The sequence below is a fragment of the Drosophila teissieri genome, chromosome 2R (genome assembly GCF_016746235.2).
Source record: "Drosophila teissieri strain GT53w chromosome 2R, Prin_Dtei_1.1, whole genome shotgun sequence".
In the NCBI taxonomy this organism is placed as follows: Eukaryota; Metazoa; Arthropoda; class Insecta; order Diptera; family Drosophilidae; genus Drosophila; species Drosophila teissieri.
The window spans coordinates 13,310,102-13,325,637 of NC_053030.1; the positions used below are offsets into that span (position 1 = coordinate 13,310,102).

The following is a 15,536-nucleotide window of genomic DNA, read 5'->3' on the forward strand; positions in this document are numbered from 1 at the left end:
ACTTTTATTCCACAATTTGTGGTATATTTATATTATTCACATACTGATTTTTGGGTTAATAAAAATGATTTATGCCACTTTTTTGGACTGATATTTTTATTTAATCTCTTATTTAATAAAAACAAACAAGGCGCATTAACTATCCCACATTTGTTATCGATAATTTGGCCGCAGCCGATTTGGTGTTTTTCCAGCATTGCGAGCACGGTCACGCTAGACCTGTAGGTTTAAAAAAGTCGCCCATCTGATCGGACTTGAGTTTGTGCTTAGCGGGTAAATAATAGTGTTTGTTTGGCACTGCGTTGGAGAACTGGACTCATCTGTGTGTGTATATCTGCTTATCTCGGGCTTCATATCGCTTTGTTTATGTGCCGCTCCATAGTGTAGCTGTGCTATTGTGAATACACCCCAACCGGTTATTTAATTATTTGCAATTGAACTTGGGCAATGTGCGATTTCTGGCCATATTTATCCTTAAAGAACTTAAGAACATTAAAAAGGCTCTCTCGTGACGTCATCGGTTGAATTGTGTTGTTTCTGTTTTTTTTTGTTTGTTTCCTTTCAAAGCAAACAAACTTTACTCACACATGCAAATGCTCATTGTACGCACATATTGCCAAATGACACTTGATGAATTTGTAGTGCAAACAGAGCATATGCTGGAAATGAAAATGGAAATAGCGAAATGATGTCACTGGCGCACGCCCGGGGAATTCCCTCGCCCCGCCACTTCCCCCACCTGCAAACCAATTCGCCGGTCGCCACCTTCGCTTTTCCACCTTTTGCGTGCACATTCACACATATGTACAAGTATGTATGTATATCACACCATCCAGTTGGAAATCAATGGCCCGCCGACTCTTTTCTAATTAGAAATGGCATGCAACTGGGATTGGCATTCCAATTGGACATCGCTCTGAGAAGCGAGTAATTTGCAATTGAAATTTTGGCTACTGAGCCAAAAGCGAGCTGAGCAACAAGTACGCTATTATTTATGGCTAATCTTATCGGATTGCCCACTTAAAGGCCCGATTAGTTGTCCATTATCGTCCCGCATCTCCGCCCATTGAACTTTGACCGACTGAAGCGAAAGAGATTTATACTGCAGCAGGAAATCTTTCCATTTGATTTGTTGCAAACAAGCAGTTGCAAACTTTTAATGGCTTAAAAAGGCAATATATCCCTCTATAAGTGAAGCATTTCTAATAGATTTCAAGAAATAATCTTAAATATCAAGAGAGAATTCAACTAAATTAAGCACATTAAGGTGTTTGAGGCATTTGTGTATTTAACATGAACAAAAACTTAGTTATTATTATTGAAATTCTACAAACTGCTGCTCGTTTTAAAATTTCTGGCCAAAAAACCAATTTAAATCCAATTCAAAGCACTCATTAAACAGAGCGCTTTGAACTTCATATGGCATGCTTTAAGCAATTTTACCCATTTATTCGTTTGTTATTCAAATCCAAATTCACGGGCAGACAAATTGTCACCCTCCCCTTGAATATTCACCCCACCCGCGATTTGAAAGTGCGAACTTGATCACAATGCACTCTCTGCATTCGAGTGTCTGGCAGTTCAATTAGCAAACTCTTAATAGAATGATCAAATCCAGCAACATATTATTATTATTAATATGTAGATAAGTTCAACCAATCGTTCACGAAGCTTTTCTCGGATTGTGCAAAGCTGTGTATATAGTTAAATAATTGCTCTTTTTATGGTTAACGACTGGCATAAACAAACAGCTGCGACCTGTGACTCACTCTGCTTATCAGTTGGTTTGCTGGCATTGGTACTGGTGTGGATATATGTACATGTAGTTAACGACCTGGCTGCTCAGCGAGCTCGTGGGGATCGGCTTTTGGGCTATTCACTCTCCGTGGTCTGCTGGGGTCTTTATCTGCTCGTGGTTAAGCAGCGAATTAGCTGTCTGAGGCACTCTCCTGATAAGATAAGGAAGTAAATCCCGATTCTGGCCGAGCATATGGCCCTTGAACATTATACTGACCCGATTTCAGCTCCCTATATTAACCATATATCTATTTATTCGTTGCCTTAAAAGTTTTCATTGTTCGTGGCCGTAAACAGCGAAATGTTTACGACTCGAACAGCAAAGTCGTTTGTTTAAACAACCTTTTCCAGAACAGCGAAGTATGGCATTTTCCTCGCCATGGACGTTTTCACGTTTTCCCCAATACATATAAAGTCGTTATTTGCCGACATTTAGCGCACTTTCAGCTGCCTTTGTTTGTTCTGATCGAATGGAAATGATTGCGGTTTCCTTCTCATATGCATGCACTTTGGAGCAAAGCTCCCCAATTCGAATTTTCCATATTTCTGCGCTCCCTCCATCCATGAGTCAGACCCAGGTGTGGAAGTGGACTCGGCCTATCTGGAAATGGGACTCCCAGTTAATTGCCGGGCTATTAAACTATGTATGTGTCGGCACAGACGCCAATAAATCGATTCCCCTCGACAGTGATAAAAGCCAAAATCAATTATTAGTGTAGATAAATAGTCCTAAATAATATTCTACATCATGCTTTTCATCAATAATTAATCAATAATTTTGATTTTCAAGTCACATAGATATATAAATTTTCCGTTTCGATTCATGGAACTTTCGCACAGGTTGCGTAAAACTCAGTATATCCATAAAGGTAATTGCAGCTTAAATGACTGAATTGCCAATCATAAATCCAGAACGTGGTATTTTGACCACTTTTATATTTCAACCGATTTATAAGTGCTCTTTCCTTTTGCTAGATAATGCTTGATAAAAGTGCACAAAAGATCGCTGATAAACCGGTTTAAATTTACTTAGTGCCTCCCTGAGTTAATTTAAGTGTACTTAACATGAATTTTGAATGCATGCATTTCATTTTAGTTCTCGTTTCAACATTCCAGAGCAGTAACACATGGGCCAGAGCAAAGTGCACAGCCACCAGCACCAACACCCACTCTTCCAATTCTGATTCCAAGTAGTTGAGCTTCTTCAGGCGTACATTCCTTAGCTACCGCGAAATGGCCCAAGGCGCATCAGTAGCCCAGGCCATTGGTGGTTACATATTCGGCATTCTGCAGGCCTGCATTCGATTCGTTTTCCGGCTGATCTATGGCCAAAAGGGCGAGAGTGTTCCCCCGATCACGGATGCCATTCTGCTGGAGTCGGCCACATCGTTGGCCAGGAAAATCCGCAGCCAGGAGGTGAGTGCATGCAGTAGTTGGTTCTATAAAACACCTAACACACTCTCATTGTGAGCAGCTAAGCAGCGTTCAGGTCCTGGAGTCTTTCATTCGACGCATCAAGGAGGTGAACCCCATTCTAAATTGTGTCGTGGATGAGCGCTACGACCAAGCTCTCAAGGAAGCAATCGAAGCTGATGCCCTGGTCAAGTCTGGCCAATACAGCACAGAGCAGCTGGCAAAGCAGAAGCCCTTCCTGGGCGTGCCCATCACCACTAAGGACTGCATATCCGTCAAGGGTGCGTAGCTCTCGTGAGCTTCTTGTAACTAGTACCATTGCTTTGCTCAACCATTTATTTGGATTTAGGCATGCTTCACACGGCAGGACTCTTCGAACGTCGGGATGTGCATGCTGCGCAGGATGCGGACGCCATGGCCCTGATGCGCAAAGCAGGAGCCATTCCCATCGCCCTCACAAATGTTTCCGAGGTGTGCATGTGGTGGGAGAGCAACAATACGGTGCACGGCAGGACAAGGAATGCCTACGACACGAACCGCATTGTGGGCGGCTCCAGCGGTGGAGAGGGTTGCATACAGTCGGCGGCTGCCTCCGCCTTTGGCTTGGGCTCCGACATTGGCGGCTCCATTCGCATGCCAGCCTTTTTCAATGGCATCTTTGGCCACAAGCCCAGCAAGCTGGTCGTCTCCAATGTGGGCCAGTTCCCAGCGCCCTTCAGTGCAGAGCAGAACTCCTTCCTCGGCCTGGGGCCCATGTCTCGATTTGCCGAGGACTTGCGTCCCATGCTAAAGATTATGGCGGGCGAGAAGGCTGCCCTGCTTAATCTGGACGAGACTGTGGACCTAGCCAAAATGAAGTTCTTCTACCAGGAGTCCGATGGCGGCGGTCGCTTGATTTCCGCCGTTGATCCTGACTTGAGAGAGGTAAAGTAAACTAGTTTATCCACTATTCAACTCCTCTCATTTATACTCCTTCTTGTTATAGGCCATGAACCGCGTGGCGCAGCACCTGAGGGAAAAGTTCGGCAATCAAAAGGTAGAGCGCATCCAGCTGCCCCACTTCCGCCAGTCGGCGGCCATCTGGTTCGCCAACATGCGCGACGACAGTGGCCATGGATTCGCGTACCAGCTGGGCAACCTGAATCATGACATTAACACGTACCTGGAGCTCTTCAAGTGGTTCTTCGGCGCTTCCAAGCACACATTCATTGGCCTGTCAACAGCCATCATGGATAGTGCGCAGTGCAAGCATGGATCTCCCAAGTACGATCACCTGGTGCGCAAGCGAAATGAGCTGAGGGCAGAGCTGCAAAGCCTGCTGGGCGATAACGGAGTGCTCATCTACCCCACGCATCCCACGGTGGCTCCATATCACAATGAGCCCATCACGCGACCCATTAACTTTGCCTACACTGGCATTGTCAATGTGCTGGGCTTCCCGGCCACCGCTGTGCCGCTGGGCAAACTGGGCAGCGAGGGTCTGCCGCTGGGCGTCCAGATCATCGCCAACTTCAATCAGGATCGACTGTGTTTGGCCGTTGCCGAGGAATTGGAGCGTGCCTTTGGCGGATGGGCCAGGCCCGAAGTTCGTCTCTAAGACCAGTCTCAACTAATTGCATACCTGCAGGTATGCAGCTTAGCTAGCTTTTAGATAGTAGTGGTCAGGTGAACCTCCTGGACTCCCCACCCAATACTAACGCCCCACCCACCCGAGCATTCGCCTGGCGATGAAAGGTATTCCTTGTGTACTCCAGTGCCTCATTGTAATATCAATTTTCGATGTGGATTTATCTATTTTGTATGTGTTTTTAAACGTAATCTAATCAAAGATCCGTGCGGATCCGTTCCCGTTTTGCATTTATAATAAATAATTGCAACCAAAGCTGATTTCTTTGTTTTGCAATCGCTAATTTCACGGGCGACAGGCGCCCCTTGACAAAACAAATCGGGAGATCAGAATGCTGAATTCGAAGCCAACGCGTTTTGTGAGTAAACAAATCTTTATTTGAAAGACCAACCTTAAAGATATGCCGACGCACTGCCTCCATTGCTTTTGGTTTGCTTAGCGCCTGGCACTTATCATCAAATAAACATTCTCATTCTCATTCGGCAAGGAAAACTAAACCAACTAATACTAGCAATATCATGGATATCGTATTCACATATGTAATTCCGATGGCCCTCTCTTCCTGCGGCAAAGAGTTACATTCGTAATTTGGTCACTTAAAAACTAGTCCGCTGTGGGCGGAAGTCCGGGCAATCCCCGCCAGCCTCTAGCCCTTGCCGCCCAGCGACAGGATGAGTTTCAGCAGCTCCGTGCGCTTAGCCTTCACGGTGTCGATGTGCAGCGTGGGCAGTCCGTCAATCACCTCGTACCTGTTCAGGTAATCGGCGATGTGGTCGGTCATGCAGATGACGTGGATTCCGCAATCGTAGCCGTTGGCCTGCTGAAGGCAGCGCATCGGCCGGAATTTGGCCAATCGGGCGCCCAGCAGCTCCTTGATCTTGTTCATCAGTTCCAAGGAGTTGCCCGTGTTGTTGTTCCCGTACGAATCGAAGTGATAGAAGGTCTTCTCCGGCCGCGAGAAGACCAACAGTGACCAGTGGGTGCCACCAGCATCGGTGCTCTCGTTATCGTTCAGCGCAAAGAAGATGAAGGGCTTGCCAGTGGTATTGCTCTGGTCGAGGAGCTGCTTCAGCTCCTGGTCACCCATGTACTTCATGCACTGAGTAATCTCCGGCGCGATGAAGTGCAGATCCGAATTCGTCTTGTACTTCATGTGCGCCAGGTACTCGTAGTAGAAGCTCAGGATCTGGTCGTTCAGCCAGTGGGGTCCGTGGAGCAGCTGGACGTCGGACATCCGCAGGCAGGAGTCGTGGAAGGTCAGCGAGATGGGGTCCGCCTTGGAGTTGCTGCCCATTTTGCTGTGGTAGTTGTGGTTGCTGAACCTGGGGCGCCGAGGATTCGTATTTTGGTTCTGGTTCTGGCGTGTATGTTGCCTGGAATGAAAATGAGTGGCAAGAAATTGCTTTAAATCATGTATTTGCGACTAGATTCGTGTAGTTCCAGCTGGTGACTGTCACCTCAGTATTTTCCTATCGTGGGGCATCATTTTCACTAACAATCTTCGCGAAAATTCGGCTGAAAGAACTTTTTCCGGAGAATAATACAACTCCAGCGTTTCAAAGTCAACGCACGATTGACGTTTTCGGTTTCCTTTTGCTTTCCCTTTCGTTTGCCGGCCGGCAAGTACTGTTGTTATTGTTGTGGTTTCACAGCAATCAGAAATTGGTTATGCACAGCGCTTCTCAAGTGCACTTCAATCGCATTTTAAACCAAAACAAACGTATCGAACGTAAATACATACTTTTCGAAACAAGCTGTTTTCTTATTGTCGTTGACAGCGAAAGGGCGTAGCAAAACAAAAAGGAAGATACTCCGGGGGTGGGGGTGGTGCTTAGTTCCACGCATATATTTTTTCACTCACCAAGCAAAATGGCTTCGCCTCGATTTCGTGACCTCACTTTTAGTCCGTGCTTTGGACACTCCTCGCGTATTACCATTTATTTGGCTGTTTGGGGGCAAATAACTTGAATTTACCAACTGATATTTTCACTGATTTATAAAGTTACACAACACTCTGAACTGTTTTTTCGCTTTTTCCGCTCGAATTATAGTCGCCGAATTCTCTGCTTCTCGTTTCGGGTTCGAGTTGCCACACCGCTCGCTAAATGTCTGGCAGCGCTGACTGGAAAATACCGTGTTGCCTAATGAGGCAAATTTACAGAACAGTAATTTAAATATGTACAAAATATATATTTTTTAATTCGTTGTAGCACATAATTTTTGTAACACCAAGCTTAAGAACCATCTCGAAATGCTGCAATCAACAAATGTTACAGATAACGATAGTTGAATTTATTAAATTCACATTTTTAACATTTCTTGCAGTTTGGCTTAAAATTTTCGGGGCAAACTTCTTTCTCAATTACGTTCAAATTCTCAGCGGGAGTTGGGCATTTAGTTTCTGAAGAAGTCTCGCTGGATTCTGGAAACTGAGCACATCCCTCGGCAGGATTCCAAGTTCCTCCTCGCAACTGCTCGTCCAGCCACTTAAGTTGTTTGTTTATCTAGAAAATGGCATTCCTTTAAGCTTATTTTCAGATATGCACATATGTAAGAAAATCTATTGCCTTTTCTACCATTTCCTGGTCCCTTTCGCTTACAAATAACTTGGCTGCAAATTGGTATATATTCGATGGCCGTGCCTTAATCGCCTCGGCTGTAATGACCCGAATTATGGCTCGAATCTCTGGATGGCGTTGCAAATATGTCCAGTCGTCCTTCCGCATGTTTCTGGAAATATTTCCAATAGTGGCATAGAATTTGGATACGTTTTCGTGTAAGTTCCTAGCATGGTTAGTGTTATTTTCCGTGTTATCCGTTTCCTCGGCGCTTGATGTTTTGGTGACATCCATTTTCACTTTGCCAGAAAAACGTTTATTTTAAAATTTAAAATATTTTGAAGTATTTGGCTCAACGATGCTTAGGGAGTTAAAACTCAATGAGTTCTCAATACACAAAACATTATGCAAAACCTAATAGATTACTCGTATTATTAGAGAGATAAATATATATAAAACAAGGGAGAACTCTAGAATCGATTCATAATTATTCATATGAAATAATTAATATTTATAAAATAAATACAAATCTGTATATGTAAATATGTGTCGTATGTCTAATGATTACACAGCATATTATTATTAATCCTCTTAGATTAATTTCTGATTATTTTTGCTGCGCCTTTAAGTTAAGTTTATGTTTCATGGACTTGTAATGCCTTTGCATACTTCCTACAATTGAAATTCCACACGTTTTGCAGAATTTGAGTTTGAGTCGTTTTTTCAATGTGCCGCTTGTTTTCGACTGGGTTTGTTTGATTTGTTTGTCAACGTTCTTAACCATATGTGTACTTCCGTTTTCAAATGTCTTATCTCTGTTTGTTGACGAACTTGCTTTAAGATCCAGCTTTTCCTCGGTGGCTCGTAAAGTAGTGGAAAAACGCTGGTTGCCATTAGTTACTCTCGTTTTGTCGTCGGACTTCCCGAACTTAAGAAGGTTATCCCTGTGACTTTGGGATTTGCAGTGCCTTAGGTAGTTTCCCTTCGATTTAATGGTCAGATCGCAGACTTCACACTTGATGGTGTGAGTCAGAAGATGCACTGCTTTTCGGTGGGTTTGCATGGTGCCCTGGCTGTAGAAATTCGCTCCGCAGATTTCGCAGGTGAAATTCCTCTTGTTCAAATGTGCCTTGTTCATGTGCTCGTTAAGGAAGAATTTTCTCGTAAACTTCCTATTGCAGATTTCGCAGACTGGCGTGGCTTGTTTCCTGCAGCCGCCCTTCGGAGGTCCTCTTAACGGACGCATTTTATCCCGATACTTTTGCAAGGCCTTATTGCATTCCCTGGTGGTATGAGCTGGACAGCATAGACGGGAGGTTGGTAGTTTGCATATAAGGCAGGGTTTTCTGCGCTCATGGATACGCAGTACATGGGCATCGAGGGCGGACTTCAGTTGGAATCTCCATGTGCAGTGAGTGCACTTGAATGGACGATAGAGTAGCGTGCTGACTGTTCTAACCCGCTTCTGGTGCTTAAGTAGGAACTTCCGGGTGAGAAACGACCTGTTGCAGAAGGAGCAGTGGAAAGGGAAGTTCGTATCCAGCTTCGCCCGTCTATGCTTCACCATATGCAGCTGGTGGCTAAAGGAGAATCCGTAGTTCTGATCGCAGGTTGGACATTTGCTAAGGGTAGAAATCTTTCGTTTTTCGATTGAAAGCTTCGATTCCTCCTTGAAGTACGACTGCAGGTCCTTGGCAACTGGCACCAAAATATCCTCTACTTTGCCAGGTGATAACTCCAGTTCCTTTTGCTCCTGTGACTTCTGATTCTCCAGTAATCGTTTGTATCTCCTATTTTCGTGGAGTTCCTGCGAGCTGGTTGACTTCCTGATTATGTGCGAGGTCAATGAGTGCTGCAGGTAAAATCGCCTATAGCATATCTGGCAGTGAAAGTTGTCTGAGTAGCGATGAGTGCTTTGGTGATCCTCCACGTCCTGCAGCTTTTTCCACGGTAGATTCTCACATTTATTGCAATCGCAGCGTAGTCCTGGTCGGAATGAAGCTGCAATTTTGGGACGTAGGGCTCCTTGTGCTTCTGGGCCTGCCAGTTGGCTAACTGCTCGTCTGTAGCCGGTGCTCACTGTATCCAGAATCGCAGCTAGCTTTTCCAATTGTACGTTTCGGTTTTCGTCTTCAAAGGCATTGAAAATGGCTCGAAAATCCTTTTGTAAATCAGCCTTGAAATACTCATTGGTCCAGAAATTATCTCGTAACTGTGCTGTACGGAGTAAAACCAGCACATCAGAGCTGCGAAATCGCATAATTTTCTGTACGTCTTCGCATAACTGGTTGGAGAAATCAGGTCCAAATATGGTTTCTCCTTCGCCATTGAATGCCACGTATTTCTCCCTGAATCCTCGACAGCACTTGCACTTGCAGCTGCAGGAAGCAGGGCATCCATCTGGCTGCTTGTCAATGCTAAGAACGGGCAAATCGGCGGTAAAGTTTTCGTAGGTAACTAGCAGTTTGCCAGGCCAAGACATTAGTTCACTTTTTTGTTTACAAAATTTGAATCGACAAGTGGTTGTGTGACCAGTCAGTGATAGCACAGAAAAGCCAAATAAAACTGCCAACTATTGAATGGAATTTGTGTCATCTCTGGCTCGCTAAAGTTGCCGGACTGCTGCACTAAACAGCTGTTCGAATTTCGGCGGCATTTCATTTCATTGGTAATTGTAATTTTTTAACGAAAACATGGTAAAAACTAAGGGAAACAAAAAGAAATTCGGCATGCATCCACGTAACGTGTTACGCACGCAGCCCGACTATACCAAACTGGCTATCAAATACAAAGATTTCCGAGCGCAGTGCCAATTGGTAAGTTCAAACTGATTGTACTGCTTAGACAATACTTTTAATAAACTTTTGCTTATTTAGGAGCTCAATGGCAAAGTTTCTGTGAACTTTCGCAATGAAAAGACGCTTCGCGAGTTGACCAAAATGCTGTTAAAGGAATACTACGATTTAGATGTGGATTTTGCACCCGGCAGTTTGGTGCCCACTTTGGCACTCCGTTTGAATTACATTTTGTGGCTGGAGGATCTAATGGAACCTCTAAATTTGCAGGACATTCGGGGTATAGACATAGGTAAGCTAGGTTTGAGTATGCTACAATGATTTACTTAGGAAATCCTTTACAGGTTGCGGTTCCTCCTGCATTTATTCACTTCTGGGAGCCAAGAAAAATGGTTGGCACATGTTGGCTCTGGAATCAAAACCCCAAAACATAGAATACGCCATCGAGAATGTAAAGAAAAATCACCTGGAAAGCCTTGTAGAAGTCTATGCACAACCAGACAAGACGAACATCTTTAAGAGCTATTTTGAGCAGGATCAGCAAAAGTTACAGTATCAGTTTTGCCTGTGCAATCCACCTTTCTTCGACTCAAACTTACCAAATCCCTTTGGCGGCAATACCAGGAATCCCGAGAGACGACCAGCACCCAACAATGCCCGAACTGGAAGCCAGGAGGAACTCACCTGCGTGGGCTGCGAGGTACAGTTTGTGCAACGCATCATAGACGAGAGTCTGGAAAACAAGGAGCGCGTGCGGTGAGTCCTTCTTCATTAGCGGCTGAGATTGAATTAACGTTGGTTTCCTTTGCGGCGCAGAATCTTCACCACGATGCTGGGCGTCAAGGCCAACGTTCCAAGAATACTGGATTACCTGAAGAAGCTGCAGGTGGCGAATGTCACCACCACGGAATTCCATCAGGGACACACGACTCGGTGGGCGGTGGCCTGGAGCTTCCACTCGGAGCCACTAAGGCAGGCTACATCATAAAATTAAGTTACCATAAGCTTTTGCAGAGTATCTTGCAGTTGGTAGGGGCTGTGTGGTTGTACATAAGATTTGTTATAAGATTTCTTCAAAGATTTTAATATAATAGGCATATTATTTAATATATAAGTACGTTTTTAAAGATTTCTTGAAACTCAAGAACTCTGACCTTCACACTGGGCTCATTCCAAAAGTGACTCCATTGCAAGGTACCTAGAAAGCTTTTGCCTTAAATGGAAATTTGCATGTCAACGGTCACTTTGCCACCCAGCTCCACGAACGGAAATTATCGTTTCGCTTTTATCATTGACCACAGCTGACCACACACTTCGACGGAAAAAGGCAAACGGAGTCAGAATGGCAACCGAAATGGAGGCAAACACGCTCACTAAGCACAAGTCAGCATACCGACAATTCCACACCTTTGAGTCGGGGAATTCGGGCGCTTCGCCTGACCACCATGTGGGATAGCAAATAGCGAATTTTAATTGCTGCACGGGCACGCTCCTAGTTAGCTAATTATTCGACATGAAAATACCTTTCAATGCAGATAAGGGTTATTTAAACTGGAATCAAAGTGTGGTGACAGATAGTACCTAAGTTAAAAGTGTACAATACACTCATGTACAAAATAACATAATAATTTACTTAATATAATTACAACACCTATTTCTGAAAAGCATGTTCCACATTATATTTGTTAACTTAGGTATAGTCGGTATTTAAACGGAATTCTTTAAAGGGTATCCACATTTTCAACCCCCTGCTAGTTTTCCTTTGCCATTTGGGGCTTTTTCACTTTTCACGACTTGACTGTTGCTGCCCTTCGTTGGCCGCCTTGCTTTTGTTGTCTTTTATGGCATTTCCACACGTTAAGGTGTAAAGAACAACGTAATTAAAATGCAAGTCGTCGGTTTTTAAGCTCGCATGGATGGGTGCCCGGCTGCGTCATGCGTTTAGGTGCGGTCTAGTTTGTTTTCCATTGTTTCCCCGTTCATGTTGTGGGTTTTGCAGTCGCCCACGCTCCGGAATTAGAAACAGGATTCAGTTGCGGGCGACCCCTCCACTGATTTCAGCTGGGGCGCCCCTTCAATTTACCGGCTATTATCTTAATTTTAGGCACCCAAGGCCCCGAGGTAAGCCACAGAAATCGACACGTGTTTTTGGGCTCGTCCTGATGTGGTAATTGTTAATTAAAAACACCCTCAGGTCACGTCTACGTGAGTGTGTTTTAGGTGCCCTATTGAAGTCGTAAAAAAGCTAGGCATTCCAACCACTGGGTTCGACTCTTTTATTGGCCGTCGTTAAGTGGCTTAGAAAACAAGTTTATGTTGAACCATAACTCCACATTTAATGCTTGTCTATGGAATTGGGTTTGTAATACATTTTTAATGCTACCTTTGAAGGATTTCTGCGGGGGGAAGATAAGTAATTGCTTTGTTTACTGCCATATCATTATTAATTTAAAATACATTTTCTTTCTGTGAAAACAGTATAAGGGCACAAGGGTTGAACTCTTCGAAATTAACCCATTAGGGATGGGGCTGGTTAGCCCGCAAAGTGACCACGGGACCTGAAATCTTTGTCAACTTTTGCAAAATTCGTCCATCAATCAATTGTCCAAAAATCATCCATCAGCCATCCGGCAATCGGAGCGTTGGCTAACCGAAAACACAGGAAGTGCGGTGCCAAAAAGCAGGCAATGACCAGCGCAAAAAAGTGGAGCTTAAATCGAAGCAAACAGGTCTTTAAGAGGCGCCTCCATGGGGCAACTCCGGCTGGGAGTTGGGCGCAAATGGGGGGCCTTTCGTGATGGCACGTAACGAGCTGCCAGACGGCGGCGTCTGTTGCAATTGGCAACTGCATGCCCCCACTGCATACACGGCTATTGTCGTGCCGCATATGCATGCAGATACATTCGCTTAATGCAATGAAAAGCAACCAAAAAGGAACGAATCGAAGGGGTGCCCGTGCCCACAGACAATGCAAATGCTGATATGCGTGTGAGATGAGTGCAGTGGCGTGCACAAGAGGGGTTAGTATCTGCTTAAAGGGTAATTGAAAATCTTTTGAGTGTGAAACCTCTGGAATGCATCCAACTGTATTAGAATAATTTAATAGCTTATTAATACATAGGATTAAATTGTTATGAATATCTAATATATAGCATTAATAAAGTTTACTAAATATATAGAGTATATAAATATATATGACATCATAGTAAATAAACCAATAATTAATAAAATGGTTACTATTAACGTCATATATCTATACTTAGAGATGAACATCGAAAACATTTACACATAATTAACTCCCAAACTGTACCAAGAAGCCGCCTTTTAATACATGCTAATGAATTAATAAGGACACAATTAAATTGATATTTTTCCGAAAAGGCCCAACCCCTACCGAAACTCCCTCCTACGCCACTGTGTGTGTGTGTGCGTGTGTGTGTCTGCGGTCGGAGTCAGACTGTGTCGGTGCTTCAGTTTCTGTGGCGTGTGTGTCATTCATGTAACCTTTCAATAAACATGGCTGTGTGGGTGGGTGTATGGGCGGTGGGTGGTGGAGTTGTGGGTGGGTGTTTTCGACTGGTTAGGTAGGCGTGGCAGGCGGTGCATGCATGCAGCAGGGAGTCGTGTAATTGAACTGCTCCTACAAGTCCGGTTGAGTGTGCGGAGCGAGCTCTTGAATGTGATTTTAAAGTCAACATCGAGCACTCCTGACATCCGAACTGTAATTTTTTGGTTTGCCGCTTGTCTGCCAGACAAACCGATTCGATGCGATCCGCCAGCCCCTCTTGGCCAACTATTGTCTGCTCATATTCCCGGTTAATATTAGCTTGGCATTTGGCCAAGAGCTGAGTTATCGGATATGAATGCTGCTAGCCATGCAATGGGTGTAGCTCCTTTAAAGCTGTGGTCGAATATCCATGCAAACAGTATTTTAAATAATGAAATGCAAAGTTTGAGATAATTTGAGCTTTTTGCTTGCCATTATTTCAATAATAAGAACTCCTGTCCTCAACCTGATCATTAATAACACACAATTAATTGAATCCCACGTACGATGGATATTTCATTTCACCGCCTTTCCAACGTTGCGTATGATTAATTGTCGTCGTCAAGGGAACAACGGGGAATATGTGCGGATACATCATTTCTAGCCTAATTCAATTACCGTTAGCGACTTTCTATGTTGCCACAAATCAACGAGGAAGATGGAAAAAGTGGTGACAAAAGAAACGCTTTTCTCGCCGACATGACATCAGATAGTCAGATGTGGGAAAATCGCGGGAGAAAGGACACGGTCAAGGTGAAAAGTCGAATAAATAATGAGACAGGAATGCGAATAAATTGCCTTGTAGGAAAACTGTCAGCTCGGCAAATAAAAACCAACAAAAGAGCGGAAATGGAGGAGTTAAGCCGCGCAAACGGAATACGGATAAATTACTCGGCGAGTTTCCGCTCTGCTCAAGTACTTATTAAAATCGGATTCTGTTTGCGAGAACCTTAAGCCCAATATCGCAAGAGCACATACGAACGAAACTTCACTTTAAATTTATTTGTTCGCTGTCAGTTTTTCAAGTAGACCTGAAAATTGTTGCGCACCGCTAAACTCCAGACTTGCAAAATGACGGCAAAAAGCATGCGAAGAACTTTCCATTTGCCAGAAGTCCCGAGAGGAAAGCCCAAAACATACCAAAGAAAACACGAGAAAAGCTAAATTCCAGTTCGTCGACTATTAGATACCCGTTACCTAGCTAGTGGGAGCTGCAACACCAACAATCTGCATGTCTAATCTTAGTCTAATCTGGTGATCATGATCAAAATATACATATATGCTTCATAGGGTCCTCCTACCTGTTACATACTTCTCAACGAATCTAGTATACCCCATTACCCTGCGAGTAACGGGTATAATAAATAAAATAAAATAGAAGCAAAGTTAGGAGGCGGCAAATGAGTTGGGAGGAGGCGCAGCAGAGAGCAAAGGGCACGTCTGAGTTTGCAGCCACGCGGCGTATACGTATTTTTCCTATTTTCACTCACAAAGCGAGAAAGGAGATGAAGAAAAATCGAAAAGCCAAACATTTTTATCTGAAAAACAAAGCTATTTATATCTTTTGGGCAACATAATGACCTAGGCATTTCTGCTGGCAAATGATGCGCAAAGTTCTGGGCCCAAGACTCTCGAGCCTAGAGACTCGCGTTGTCAGTCATTTTATCAGGACTTGAAAGGGTTTATGTGTCTCCCTCGTTTCTGGCCTCATGAAGTGGCAGTCAAGTGCCAAGGGACTTTGGAATTCTCGCCCTTGGATTTTCCCACCAACTTTGGGGCTCTTCTTCCGTTTGTCCTGG

The 15,536-nt window shown here is 44.1% G+C and overlaps 5 protein-coding genes across 7 annotated transcripts; 2 read left to right on the forward strand and 3 right to left on the reverse strand.

Annotated features, from left to right (window-relative positions):
- The first annotated feature begins 205 nt into the window (after positions 1-205).
- On the forward strand, positions 206-5,092 carry LOC122612469 (fatty-acid amide hydrolase 2-A). Of its 2 annotated transcripts, none has more exons than XM_043786121.1 (5): positions 206-273; positions 2,914-3,213; positions 3,272-3,491; positions 3,560-4,134; positions 4,196-5,092. In XM_043786121.1, the coding sequence occupies exons 2-5, from the start codon at positions 3,031-3,033 to the stop codon at positions 4,805-4,807; spliced, it is 1,590 nt and encodes a 529-aa protein (XP_043642056.1). In that variant the 5' UTR covers positions 206-273; positions 2,914-3,030; the 3' UTR covers positions 4,808-5,092. The 2 variants fall into 2 exon arrangements, with proteins under 2 accessions (XP_043642056.1, XP_043642057.1); XM_043786122.1 differs by lacking the exon at positions 206-273 and adding an exon at positions 2,649-2,666.
- Positions 5,093-5,246: 154 nt separating this feature from the next.
- LOC122613364 (sentrin-specific protease 8) lies at positions 5,247-6,944 on the reverse strand. Of its 2 annotated transcripts, none has more exons than XM_043787507.1 (2): positions 6,295-6,338; positions 5,247-6,210 (listed from the first exon to the last, which is right to left on the reverse strand). In XM_043787507.1, the coding sequence occupies exons 1-2, from the start codon at positions 6,321-6,323 to the stop codon at positions 5,484-5,486; spliced, it is 756 nt and encodes a 251-aa protein (XP_043643442.1). In that variant the 5' UTR covers positions 6,324-6,338; the 3' UTR covers positions 5,247-5,483. The 2 variants fall into 2 exon arrangements, with proteins under 2 accessions (XP_043643442.1, XP_043643441.1); XM_043787506.1 differs by lacking the exon at positions 6,295-6,338 and adding an exon at positions 6,699-6,944 and having other exon boundaries at positions 5,251-6,210.
- Positions 6,945-7,107: 163 nt separating this feature from the next.
- Positions 7,108-7,780, reverse strand: LOC122613365. Its single transcript, XM_043787508.1, has 2 exons — positions 7,405-7,780; positions 7,108-7,341 (listed from the first exon to the last, which is right to left on the reverse strand). Exons 1-2 carry the CDS (start codon positions 7,687-7,689, stop codon positions 7,147-7,149), a joined length of 480 nt encoding a protein of 159 aa, XP_043643443.1. The 5' UTR covers positions 7,690-7,780; the 3' UTR covers positions 7,108-7,146.
- Positions 7,781-7,949: 169 nt separating this feature from the next.
- LOC122613068 (zinc finger protein 626) lies at positions 7,950-9,877 on the reverse strand. Its single transcript, XM_043787047.1, has one exon. It carries the CDS (start codon positions 9,875-9,877, stop codon positions 8,003-8,005), a length of 1,875 nt encoding a protein of 624 aa, XP_043642982.1. The 3' UTR covers positions 7,950-8,002.
- Positions 9,878-9,959: 82 nt separating this feature from the next.
- Positions 9,960-11,772, forward strand: LOC122613069 (U6 small nuclear RNA (adenine-(43)-N(6))-methyltransferase). The gene is made up of 4 exons (XM_043787048.1): positions 9,960-10,211; positions 10,272-10,482; positions 10,535-10,946; positions 11,007-11,772. Exons 1-4 carry the CDS (start codon positions 10,089-10,091, stop codon positions 11,176-11,178), a joined length of 918 nt encoding a protein of 305 aa, XP_043642983.1. The 5' UTR covers positions 9,960-10,088; the 3' UTR covers positions 11,179-11,772.
- Positions 11,773-15,536: the final 3,764 nt, after the last annotated feature.